Source organism: Coturnix japonica, chromosome 3, assembly GCF_054131305.1.
Source record: "Coturnix japonica strain WE chromosome 3, WE-NBRP24, whole genome shotgun sequence".
Taxonomy (NCBI): Eukaryota; Metazoa; Chordata; class Aves; order Galliformes; family Phasianidae; genus Coturnix; species Coturnix japonica.
Genome location: NC_140665.1, coordinates 6,785,005 through 6,796,612, shown reverse-complemented (window position 1 = coordinate 6,796,612; position 11,608 = coordinate 6,785,005). Strand labels below are relative to the sequence as shown.

At 57.0% G+C, this 11,608-nt stretch overlaps 3 protein-coding genes and 1 long non-coding RNA gene across 19 annotated transcripts in view; 2 read left to right on the top strand and 2 right to left on the bottom strand.

The window, feature by feature from the left end:
- RALGAPA2 (Ral GTPase activating protein catalytic subunit alpha 2) overlaps positions 1-2,114 on the top strand; it is a 107,313-nt gene extending 105,199 nt beyond the window's left edge. For all 11 annotated transcript variants that reach the window (XM_085542461.1, XM_085542459.1, XM_085542463.1 and 8 more), the window contains one exon: positions 327-2,114. In XM_085542461.1, the coding sequence (XP_085398587.1) occupies positions 327-475 (149 nt within the window). In that variant the 3' untranslated portion in view covers positions 476-2,114. The remainder of the gene's footprint in view (positions 1-326) is intronic.
- A 2,428-nt stretch (positions 2,115-4,542) lies between these two features.
- Positions 4,543-6,911, bottom strand: INSM1 (INSM transcriptional repressor 1). Its single transcript, XM_015856689.3, has one exon. The coding sequence runs from the start codon at positions 6,291-6,293 to the stop codon at positions 5,103-5,105; it is 1,191 nt and encodes a 396-aa protein (XP_015712175.2). The 5' UTR covers positions 6,294-6,911; the 3' UTR covers positions 4,543-5,102.
- CFAP61 (cilia and flagella associated protein 61) overlaps positions 4,543-11,608 on the bottom strand; it is an 82,426-nt gene continuing 75,360 nt past the window's right edge. For all 6 annotated transcript variants that reach the window (XR_014944355.1, XM_085542465.1, XM_032443825.2 and 3 more), the window contains 3 exons: positions 7,915-8,005; positions 7,208-7,328; positions 4,543-4,751 (listed from right to left, as the gene is read on the bottom strand). Coding sequence is in view for 5 of the 6 variants with exons in the window: in XM_085542465.1 (XP_085398591.1) it covers positions 4,726-4,751; positions 7,208-7,328; positions 7,915-8,005 (238 nt within the window). In the remaining variant the exon portion in view is untranslated. The remainder of the gene's footprint in view (positions 4,752-7,207; positions 7,329-7,914; positions 8,006-11,608) is intronic.
- Positions 7,148-10,209, top strand: LOC146761236 (uncharacterized). The gene is made up of 2 exons (XR_014944356.1): positions 7,148-7,395; positions 8,101-10,209. It is a non-coding gene; the product is annotated as an uncharacterized LOC146761236 (long non-coding RNA).

Below are 11,608 nucleotides of genomic sequence, written 5' to 3'. Positions count from 1 at the left end.
TTGGTATTCCCCATGCGCATCTGCACCAGAGCCAGGCAGGAGCTGCACACACTCCAGCTCTATTCATTGCCCTGTAGGGAGATAGCTGTCCCCTCTGCTGTTCTTGTTCAGATGAGCCATTAGCCCCGACCTGCAGCTGTAACCACCTATGGGAAGATGCTTAACAAGGAAGCCCATGAGCGTGGTTCTTGACGGGCATCCGCTGTCCAACCTGCAGTAGTTAGAAAGACCTGAGGTTCTGTATCTGTGACGGCTGTTGGGATGTGGGCACGCACAGCTTTGTCCCTGTCCTCAGCCCTCCTTGCCCTGCCCGCTGTCTCTTCCAGGCTGCCTCACCACCAGCGCCAGCGCTGACCTCGCCGTCCCCGCAGGAGCAGAGCCAGCAGAGCCGACCTCAGCGCCGCACAGCGCCGGGAGCAGAGCCTGCGGGAGGCTCCGCCGCTCCGCCAGCGCGCTCAGCAAGGCTCCCAGCTGACACCCTCCAGGGAACCCCCAGCCACGCACCAGGCTCTGCCCCTCACCTAAAGGATGCCCCGCTTGGGATGGGCGCTTGTTGGAGGGGAAGGGCAGCAAGCACTTCTACCCCACCTCACTGCACGAAGCAGCGCTGATGCCCATTGCCTGACGTCGTCTCAGAGCACTGATTTCAGTTGCTCCCATCCTGTTTCCAGCAGCCATCCGAGGCAGTTGTTGTGCACAGAGCAAAGAACTGGTGATAATCAGAGAGGCAGGAGGCTGCTGCCTGTGTCCTAAAATGGCAGCACCTGCCCTGAAATCGCCCTGTTTAATCGTGCTATCTTGTTCAGAGTCATCCATCACCACCTGTTGTGGAGCAGCCATCCCCACACTGAGGATGCTGTGGCAGTGCACAAGCTGGGCTGCCCTCTGTGCTGCTGCACCAGTGCAGGGTGAGCCTTCCCCTGTCCCCACGTGTGGTTTGGAAAGGAGTCCTTCCTCAGCCCTGCCCCCAGGGCTCCTTCATCCCTCGCAGTAACGCTTGTGGTGGCTGTGCGATGCGAACTGCTGGCTGCACAAGGAGAAGCACTCAGCCACGTTTCCTTTGGAAGAGCAAATGCTGCACATCTGCCTGCCTGCTTCTCACCGGGCTGTGACTCACTGCGGGACGGCGCTGCCCACCTCACCACTTTGCCTTTACACAACACTGGGGCAATAATCCGCAAGGGGAAGCATCTCCGATGGGTTAGAATACAACACATCCAATGGCTCCCGAGGAGATGTAGCGTCCTGTTGGCACTCGGTGTAGCAAGCAAATCTTTTGGTCGTGAAATGTATTTCACTCTGCATGTATCACAGGTTTCCGGGGTGAAAACTCCCAGCTCCTGCATATCTTTGGGTTCGGAATGTTTGGGACACCGGTGTTGCATCAGATGCCTCCGGCCTTCCTCGTCCTCCTCAGGTCTGACTCCTGTGTTCAGCTGTTGTTCACTTGTTGTGTTTTGGGGGTGTTTTGTTTTTCAAATGCCACTCAGCCTTTAAGTGCACACCTCTGGACTCGATGTGATGTATCCAAGTGATGGGGACTGAAGCAAAATACCCCACTGTGCCGCCTGGTTTTGCACTTCCTACACACGAAGTTCTGCTGTCGTGTCACCGCTCCGTGCTGCTGCAGTGTGGATGCAGAGCCGTGCTCCGGGCACTGATGGAGGCTCCCCTTCAAGTCCGGCTCCTTGCAGTGGTGCTGCAGGCACGGAGCTCTGCGTGCTGAGCACTTGGAGGGCTGCTCCGCCTGCCTCAACCTTTGCTTTTGTTCTCCACTAACTGGGGAGGGGGTAAGTTGGAAAATGAAACGTGTACTGTAATTTATTAAGTTTCTCGCAATGGAATACGCGAGGCTGCCTCGTTCTTTAGCTACCCAGTGGTCTGACATCATTTCAAAGGCGTTCTGAGTAAAATGAGCTGTTTCTCTTTGGAGCAATACTCATCCCTCCTTCGGGATGCCAAAGCTGCCATCCCAGCCGGGGCAACACCGGGAGCTGGGGGAGGACATGGAGGGCTCTGCTGGGCCGAGTCCTGAACATTGTTTCTGTATGGCTTATGGACAGCTAACTCAGAGCATCCTCACCTCTTCCTGTGAATAAAAACTGATCACAGCACTGCGTTTGTCTCTTTCTGTCAGCGCTCCTCATGGCCAACACCTAAAGGAGAGGTTTTGTTTCTCAAGGGATCACAGAAGGGTTGGGAGGGAACTTGTTGGGGTTGGAAGCATCGATGACAGGACCATCACTGGCCTCTTCCGAAGGGGCTTGGAAGCTGTCAGTAATTACAGAGCATTACCAGGCCCCAGCAGACATTACCTCTATGCCATTCATTGCAGGAGACGCGCGATGACAAGGCTGCCCTTCCTAAACCGTGTAATGCCTCATTGCTGGGAATTTGCATGGGCATTAGAAACAAAACCTTCCTAACGGCGATTTCCTGCTCTGCAGAGACGTCGCTTAAGAAAATGAAGGGGGTTTGTGTGCTCAGTCATAATTATGTCAGGGGTGCTTAGGCATTAACACCCGCTTATGCCAGCGGGAATGATACGGGATTATTTGGCAGTGGGAAAAGCGGCTTTGAGATGTCTCTTCTTCTGAAGTTCTTGCTTAAATTGTTGCCTCTGAAACAGAGAATGAATCCAAAGGGCTGTAAACGGAATTGCACTGGTCCTGTTTGCACACCTTACCGTGTCCATCAGCTGGGCAGTGGGAGCACAGCATCGCCCCAGTGCTGCACCGAGCATCACAATGCCACCGCCGGGAGGGACAGCCTATGGGATGTCATAGGGCACAGCAGCTGTGTCACGGTATGCACCAACGCCATGTGAGAGTATCATTAATTGCACACGCATGTTGTATGATACATTGTGTGTACCATGTAGCTGTGTATACTGTAAGCAACCTGATCTGATGGATGGTAAACGTGGCCACAGCAGAGGTTTGCAACCAGGTGACCCTAGCCTTAAAATGAATGCTAACACTGAGCCCTAATGCTAAACCTCACCCCTAACCCCTTACCCTGACCTGGTCCCATGCTGTGACACCCAGTCTCATGTCGTGACACCCGCTGGATGATTTTCTGGTTCCCAGCTCCCCCCTTTCAGCAGCGGCTCCCACTGAGCCCTCCCGGCCGGGCAGCCGATGGCTGTAGGAACTGACACCGGTCCCAGCGTTGCTCAGAGCCGCGCTGAGCTCAGCGGCACGGCACAGAACCTCAGCTATTCCCCCATCGGCCGCCCGCGCTGACGGCACCGCGGGGATGAACTCGGCAGCGCATCGCCCACGTTCCGGCGATGGAGCCGCATTTCTCAGCACCCTGAAGGTTCCCGTCATTAACCTCCCCGCTTCTTTTCAGTTTGCAAACACTCCGTTTCAGACCATGTGTTCAGCTCTTTGTGCGCTCCGACGGGGGCCGGATCCAGCGCTCCCTGCACGGCAGGCAAACACATCGGGGCCACGCACACAGCGCTGTCTCCGTGCACCGTGTACCTGCGCTCCCGCCGCCTCTCGAACGGGAAACTGCCTTTCAGGTGGGATCAGCATTTTCTGATGCGCCCAAACCTGTTCTCGCCGGCTGAGCTGGGAGCCCTGAGCAGATTGATTTGTTGGCTGACAGGAGGCTTTGTTTGCACAGCGCCGGCCGCTCCTGGCTGCCGGGTGCTGAGGAGATGGCACCGGGAAGGAAACACCTGGCGCTCCCCGGGGCTGCAGCGCGTGGGGCTCACGAGGGGCAAAACCCGGTTTGGGGAGGGGGGGATCAGCGGCATGAACTTCCCCAGACCCTAAAGCTGCTCCTCTCCGTGCTGCTCCCCGAACAGCAGCCTCTGGCAGCACGTCCCCTGCATCCAGCACGGAGGGCAGCAGCTGAGCTTTAGCCCGACATATCCCTACCAACCGCAGTTGTTCCGATTTGATCTCACTGCTATCAGGTGAGGAACACGTTGTCTTTGCTATTGGGAAGCCGGCAGCAGCACGAGGCGACTGTTTGGGCTGGATGGTCCTGCAGGATGGGACGCTGCCCCGAGACTTTGGGCCTCATTGATGGGCCTCGGTGCCCAGCAGGGCTTCGGCACAGGGTCAGCTCCTTCCCCTGCAGGAGCTCTGGGATCGTGGCCGTGCAGGGGATGCAGCACATGGTGGGCAGCCCCATCCCATCGCCTGCATTTCGGGCGCTGCTGGGCCACGTTCTCCTTCCTTTTCAGATCATCAGCTTCGCGCAGACCTGACGTCAGCCCCAGCAGGACCAGCTCAGTTTCCTAGGAAGCACAGCACGGAGCCGGGCGGCTTCAGTGCTTAGCGGTACTTTTTGACCCGACCCTACAAAGAAACCCAAACCAAGCAACGACAGCAGAACTCTCTTCATATTTAACCAGCACAGCTGCTGCACACACACACACACACTCCGCTCTCCCCAGCAGCCCCAGCAAAGCTCACTATGGGCATCCCCTGCCCCACACAGGGACACAACGGCCTCAGGTCAGATGGAGCTGAACAGCCCCATGGCTCCATAAGGAAGGCAGCTGAGCGCGGCAGCGGGCAGGCGTGAATTGGAAAATACTTTTATTTGGAATAGTAAATAATTATACAGTGGAAAAACAGCCCTATCGAAGCACTCTATAAATAGCTAAACAGGTACGAAAATAATGTGTGTAGAAAAAGGAGGTTTGCGTCTAAGGAGTGAGAGCTGGCGGCGGCGACAGCGGGCAGGTTAAAAGGTCACGTGGGTTTATTTCCAGGTATAAAAGTTAAAACCTTTATAGAAAAAAAGAGAAAAGGGGGAAAATAAGATCACAGTGAGATGGTGGGGGGGGATAAAAAAGCGCGTTAGAGCATCTGCGATCAAATAATATCCATCTTCGTCATTAATATAAATAAATAAGGAATAAATAATAACGCGAGGACTCGACCCAACATATACAGACGGCGCGGCGCGGGCACGGCACGAGTTAAGGCAGTTCTACGCGTCCCGGAGCGGAGGCGCCGGCGCTGCGCAGACCGAGCCCCGTCCTCCGCTTCGACCCCGAGCGGGGCGCATCCAGAGCGGCCGGGTGCGGGTTGGGGACGGCGGGGCGATGCGGGGCGACGCGGGGCGCAGTCCGCGGCTCAGCAGTGCGGCCGCAGCGGCACCTGCAGCAGCACCACCTGCCTGTTCTCGGACGGGTGGCACTTGTTGATGTGCCGCGTGAGGCCGGGCGAGCTGTAGAAGGTGGCTGGGCAGTACTTGCAGGGGAAGAGCTGCGCGGCGTGCAGCAGCCGCAGGTGCCGCTCCTGGCTGCTCTTGCTGGGGAAGCTCTCCCCGCACACCGGGCACGGCCGGGGCTCGGCGGGCTCCGCCGCGGGTTCGGGCGCGGGGCCGGGGGCCGCGGGGTGGCCCAGCAGGTGCTTCCTCAGGTAGGCCTGCCGCCGGAACCGCCGGGCGCAGCGCGGGCACTCGAACAGCCCCTCCTCGGAGCCGGCCTCCGAAGCGCCGCCGGGGCTCGGCGTGTCCCGCTCCGCCGCCGCCGCCGTCGGCTCCTTGGGGGGCTCCGCCGGCTCGGGGCCGCTCTTGGCGGGGGGCCGCGGTTTGTGCCAGCGGCGGTGCGAGGCGAGGTTGGCGGGGCAGGAGAACACCTTGTCGCACTCGGGGCAGCGATACTCCACGCGGACGATGCGCGAGCAGCGGTGCTGCGCCAGCGCGAACGGGTCCCCGTACTCCTCCTTGCACAGCTGGCAGATGAACTCGCCCAGCGGCCGCGCGCAGCCCCCGCGTCGCGCCGGCGCCTCCACCGGGCCCTCCTTGATGCGCAGCCCCAGCACCGGGGACGTGGTCACCTCGTCCTCGAACGTCAGCTTGCGGATCGCCTTCGCCTTCTTGCCGGCCGCGGCCTTTTGCCGGCCGGGCTCGGCGGGACGCTTGGCGGCCGGAGCGGAGGAACCGCCGCCTCCTCCTCCTCCTCCTCCTCCGCCGTTGGGGTTGGGGGGCGGCCGGGCGGCCCAGAGCTTGAGCTCGGCGGGGCCGAGCAGCAGCGGGTCCATGCTGCTGGGCACGGCGGGCGCGGGGAACGACTCGGCCGAGACGGGCGAGCCCAGGCTGAAGCCGCGCTCCAGCAGCGCGTCGCGGCTGACCGGCCGCGTGGGGCTGCGCAGCGCCTGCACGGGGCCATCGGGCGTCCCGAAGGGCACGGGAGGAGGAGGAGGCGGCGGCGGGGGAGGAGGGGGCGGCGGCGGCGGCGGAGCGGCGGGCGGAGGGACGCGCACCCGGTAGGACACGGGCGTGGGCCGCCGGCTGCGCTTCACCAGGAAACCGCGGGGCATCTTCGGGCGGGCGGGCGGTCCGCGCCCGGCGGCGAGCGGCGCTCCCTCCCTCCTTCCCTCCTCCTGCCCGACGCCGCCGCCGCCTTTAAGAGGGACGGGGCCATTGTTCGGCCCGGCGGCGGCGGGCGCGGCCAATCAGCGGCGGCGGCGGGCGGGGCGGCGGCACCTGAGCCCCGCGGCCGGCACACGCCCGGCCCGCCCCCGGCACGCGTGGCCCTTTGTGTGCGCCGGGACGCGCCGGGCGCCGGCCGCGCTCTTTCTTTCGTCGCTCCGAGCCGTGTTATGCCGTGCCGTGCTATGCCCTGTTGTGCCGTGCTATGCCCTGTTATGCCGTGCCGTGCCGTGCCGTGCTATGCCGTGCTATGCCGTGCCGTGCCCGCGGGCGTCGCGGTGCTTGCAGGCCGTGCCGCCACCTGTTAGCTCCGCGCCCGCTCCCCGCCGCCCCGCGCCCCTTTGTCCCCCCCGGCCCCGCAGGTGGCGGCGCGGCGGGGGGGGGACGAGCAGCCGGCGGGGACCCCCCGTCCCCTCCCCTCCCTCCCCCTCCCCGTCCCCCGAGGGAGGCACGCGGGCGGCACGCGCTCGGCCCCCCCCCCCTCCCGAGCCCCCCGCGGCCGCCTTTGTGCCGGGCATTAGCATAAAGCTGCGCGGAGCCGGCACAAAGGGGCGGCGGGGGGATGAAGGGGGGGGGGAAGGAGGGGACAAAGAGAAGGGAGGGGGGCCGGGGGTCGGCGGCGCGGGGCGGGGCGGTCATTAGCATACAGCTGCGGGCACGCGCCGCCGCGCCCCCCCCCCCCCCCGTCCTCCCCCGCCGCGCCCCACGCGCGGACCCCCGACCCACCCCCCACCCCGGCCCCGGGTCGGGTCGGGCCGGTCGCGGCCGCCAGGCGGAGCTCAGCGCCCCGATCCACGCTCACCTGCCGGGCGGCCGCGGGCGTACATGGGCAGCTGCGCGCTGTGCCGCAGCACGAAGCGCACGGCCGGGACCGCGAGATGCGGCGGGACGGGGCTGTCCTCGGTCTGCTGCTCCGGGGGCACCTGCGGGGAAAACACGTGTGGGAGGAAATCCCCCAGCCCTCCTCCACATCCCCAATGACTTGCCCAGGTGATTCCCGCTGCTGTGCTTTGGGTTGGGATACGGGCTGCGGGACTGCAGGGCTCTGTGTGCGGTGTAAGGCTGCGGGCAGCATCAGTGAGTGCTTTGATGCCGCCCTTACTTAGGAAATCCACTGAAGCTGAGGAAAATCTGTTGCTTTCACTCGTTGATGTACAAAAGCCATTCGTTCCCTATGGGGAGGCGCTGAGAAACCTGCTGCTGGCGGGCAGGTACGGGTTGGCATTTAGTGTAATTCCGGCTGGGAAACGCCGGGATAGCGCTAAGTGAAGAAATGAGGTGGGGATTTCTGGCTGGCCTCGTGCTGCCTGGGAACACAGAGAGACCTGGTGGGAAGTTCTGCCGACAAATCTAAAACACGGCAGGAGAAAGAGAGGGAGCAATAGGGTGTGGGGTCTGTGCAGGAAATAGGGCAGCAGGAGCATAAAGCTTTGGGAGAAAGATGGGGGAAGAGACTGAAGTGAACAACGTGGACGGATGACGCCGCTAATAAAGCAGCATTTCTCTCACCTGCTCTGACAGCTGGATGCGGCGCAGCTCCTTCTGTAGATCGATGAAGCGGTCGTGATAGATGGCCATGGACCACGGCTCCCTCAAGTAGCTGGTTAAAAAAGAAGACATCTAGTTATCTCGTGAACCTCTCATTAACCGCTAATGAAGTATTTACCTGCTTTTTTTTGCCTTTCTAAATGACAGTTCTGGACCCATCAGGACCGTTTGTTCGTGAAATGCCTCTCGCAACAGCATGGTCAATCAATTCTTTTAATGGATGTTCCTGATGTACAGCCAGCTCCAGTAATTACATTTAAAGTGGCTTAATTCAGAGCTGTGGCAAGACCCAGTGAAGAATCCTGATTTTATCAGAATTTAAAAGCCCAAAGACCTGTAAAGAACGGTGTCTCCATTATCTGTCCTCATTTGAGACAAGCAGATTGCAGGATTAACTGAACTGCTGCATAAACAAATTAAATTTGTGTAGACAATGACACAAATGTTGTTCATCATTAAGGTTTCTGGATTAATAAAGGCCAGAAAAACAGGCCACCGCCGTGTTGCAATATGTTCCTTGCAGCAGTGTGCTGAGGCTCAGTGCTAGTTACTGGTGCTGGGAGGATGGATGGGAGATACGCTCAGGCTGAGCCCTGATTCAGGTGTCCTTCTTTGAGGCGTGACGTACCCGTAAGGCAGCAGGTGGATATTGAATCAAGGGTCCATTTCAGAATGGAATCATTTCCCAACCCAAACCTTTGGCTCAATGTTTAACATGAGGAAGTGAAGCCCCAAGGATGCCTCACTGAGACATCACGCTGCATTGTGTTTGTGTTGCTTATTGCGTTGCTCCCATCACCGGCACAGCACAACCCAACACAGTGTTGGCTTTTCTTTTGGCCCATCGGCATTCCCACCTTTGGAGCTCCTTCCCTTCACCCAAAGAGATGTGACCATCCAAGGCCGTTCATGGAAGTGCTTTGCCAAAACATTTCTCGCTTCCTTTGCTGGCCCTGTGTTTTCTTTCCCCCTGATTCGAATCACCTCTCTAAAGGAACACGTGGTGCTTTGGAGGAAGCAGATCTGCATTATGGCCGTTCACGTTTGTAATAATGGAAAAAGCCCATCCGAAGCCAAACCAACAAGTCGACTCTGGGAGGCTCGCACTGAGTTTTATTGCCACTTCAGCAGCAGTCCCTCAGGGCAAGCCAGAGAAAGCTTGCAAGTATAATGCTCTTCAGTATACAAGCTGGAGCTGGCATGCTACCAACAGAGGCTCAAAGGCTCCTCGGCTATCATGAGAACGGCATCTGCCACATGTGTTTGCACCATTTAGTCTTTCATAACTTGCCAGAGTGATCAGGCTAAATATGTACAAGATGACAATGTTTGCCAGGAGCATAACGGGTTTTCAGACTCCTGGTCACTTCCTAACGGGGATCCCCTGCTGGCAGACTTTTGTATCGGCGGAGGAGATTCGGGGGGAAGGAATTTGTAAGGAGATGGGATGAAATGGTCTCCTTTTGAAGACAATAAGTGACATCCTTTTTGTTGCTAGGAAGCTCTTCTTGCCTTTCACTGACAATCAGCGTTTAAAGTCTGTTCTGCCTCATCTGTGATGTATAGCCTATATGAGATGAAAGGGAAGGAGAGAAATATTTAGTGGCATCCTTTACAAAAGACAGGGGATCTTCCTCTCGCGAAGAGATAGGGCAGAACAAAAACTGGATCAAGTTGGCCATTGCTAGCAAGCAGAAATGGGGTATGCGTGGAAATGCTTTCAGTCTGAAAGCTCCATTCTCTGTGTCATTTGCAGCTGCACACCTTTTGTCTCCCAGGGTTCATTCTGAAGCTGCCACACTCTGGTGATGGGGGGAAGCAGCCCCAAGCTCCGGCCGTGCTCCCATCCTAATGCAGGTGCAGCAGTAGAAGAGCAGGGGATTCCAATGCCAGAGAGCGTGGAGAGGAAACTACTGAGATGGGCTGGGATGGCCCAAAGAGCACACTGGGAGAAGTGTCCATTTTGCCAAGGAAAGAGAAGATGCATCGATCCAGGGCTGGAAATCAGTGACGTTTCCTCATTTTATTAACCTGCAGCTGCTGCTGAGTAGCTGATTCTCACCAAACTGCTCTTCACACTTTCCAAGCTCCGGGCTTTTAAAAACGGACATAAAACCAGCACGTCATGCCCTGAGAGAAAATCATTGCTGACCCCCGAGGAAAGGTTTATTGCATTTCTGCACATAGGACTGTCCCATGTGTAATGCGCTATGAGAAACAATTAAAAGGAAATTAAAGCTGACTCACATCAACAAACAGGCTGCGTAGAATGGCGCGATCGCTTCTCTCTAATTACTTGTTTATGACTCCAGAGTTCAGTCATTCATAATGGCTTGTGTAATTATCAATATGAATCGGTAATGTCGGACCACAACCTGGTGCGGTAGAATTCAGCTGACCAGCCTTTGCTTACTGGTTTGGATGTGGGGTTTCTCGTTGGCAAGTCAGCTGCACCTCAGAAACTATATGAATGTATAAAAAGGAAAGTCACCTAAAGGGTTCTACCATTTATACCGATTTGCTATCAAAGCACAGCTTTACAAGGGTACCTCGGGGTCAGCATTTAATTCCAATATGAAAAAGAGCTGTTAGTGCTTTGATATCCCCTTCACGTGTTCCTTTCTCCTTACGCTGTCCCTCTTTTCATAAAAAGCACACGTTTTTCCCTCTAATTAGGCTGCCAAGTGTACTGAGCAGCATTAGCCCCTCTCAGCCCTGCTCACTACCTGCCACATTTTCTCTCTGCTTTTTTTCATCCCTGCAGAAAAGAAGAAGTCTCACTGTCTGCAGGATGAACAAAAGCCTAAGGTGGACTCCCTTCAATGTGATCACGGTGTGCTAATGGTATGGGATGTGGCCAACCCCAGACAGCACTGTGTTGTAGCGTTTCTTTTAGTGAACACTCACTCTTCATTTCTGAAAGCCCTTTTTAAAGCCAGCCTATGCATGGAGCCCGTATTTCAGGCTTAATCGCTGATTATTCCAGGCTGCAATAAACACAGATCCTCACCTCATCCTTCCAAAAATAATACTGCACACATCAAGTCTTCTTTTTCCTATTTCTTCAGTTACATTGTGAGGTTTATTAGAGTTGAGTCATTAAACACTGCGGTGTGGTTGCTTCTGCCGAAGCTCTCATTAAGCGGCAGTGATTAGTAAATCACTTTTAGCCTCATGTAAACAGGACTGTGATGTGTGAACTGAACTTAAGCAGAAAAAGCCAAGTGTCCCCACTTGGCTTGAGATGAGGCACTGAGGGACGTGGTCAGTGGACATGCTGGGGATGGGATGGTGGTTGGACTGGACGATCCTAGTGGTCTTATCCACCTTAATGCTTCTATGATTCTGTACATTAGCAAACATTTCAGACCAGCACGAGTGGAAGAGGGTGTCCTTTAGAAACCAATCAGCTTAATCGTGCTGCCTCTACCAGGATTATTTATCACTGCCAGCCCAAACACACGCTGTTTCCTGAAGGTGCAGCACTGTCTTTGGTGCACTCACTGTCATGCAGTAGTGGTGCTCCTTTCCTCAGCAGCACTGTCCCTTCCTTGTTAACTGGCGTTTTCTGCAGGTCATAACTAAAGCAAGTTCATTAATATTGTATTACAAATTTGGCTTTCATTAATGCCAAATGAAGCCTATACGAAGCACT

What these genes read in the sequence shown, in the direction of transcription:
- INSM1 (XM_015856689.3), bottom strand. Translation starts at nt 6,293, where the DNA reads ATGCCCCGCGGTTTCCTGGTGAAGCGCAGCCGGCGGCCCACGCCCGTG.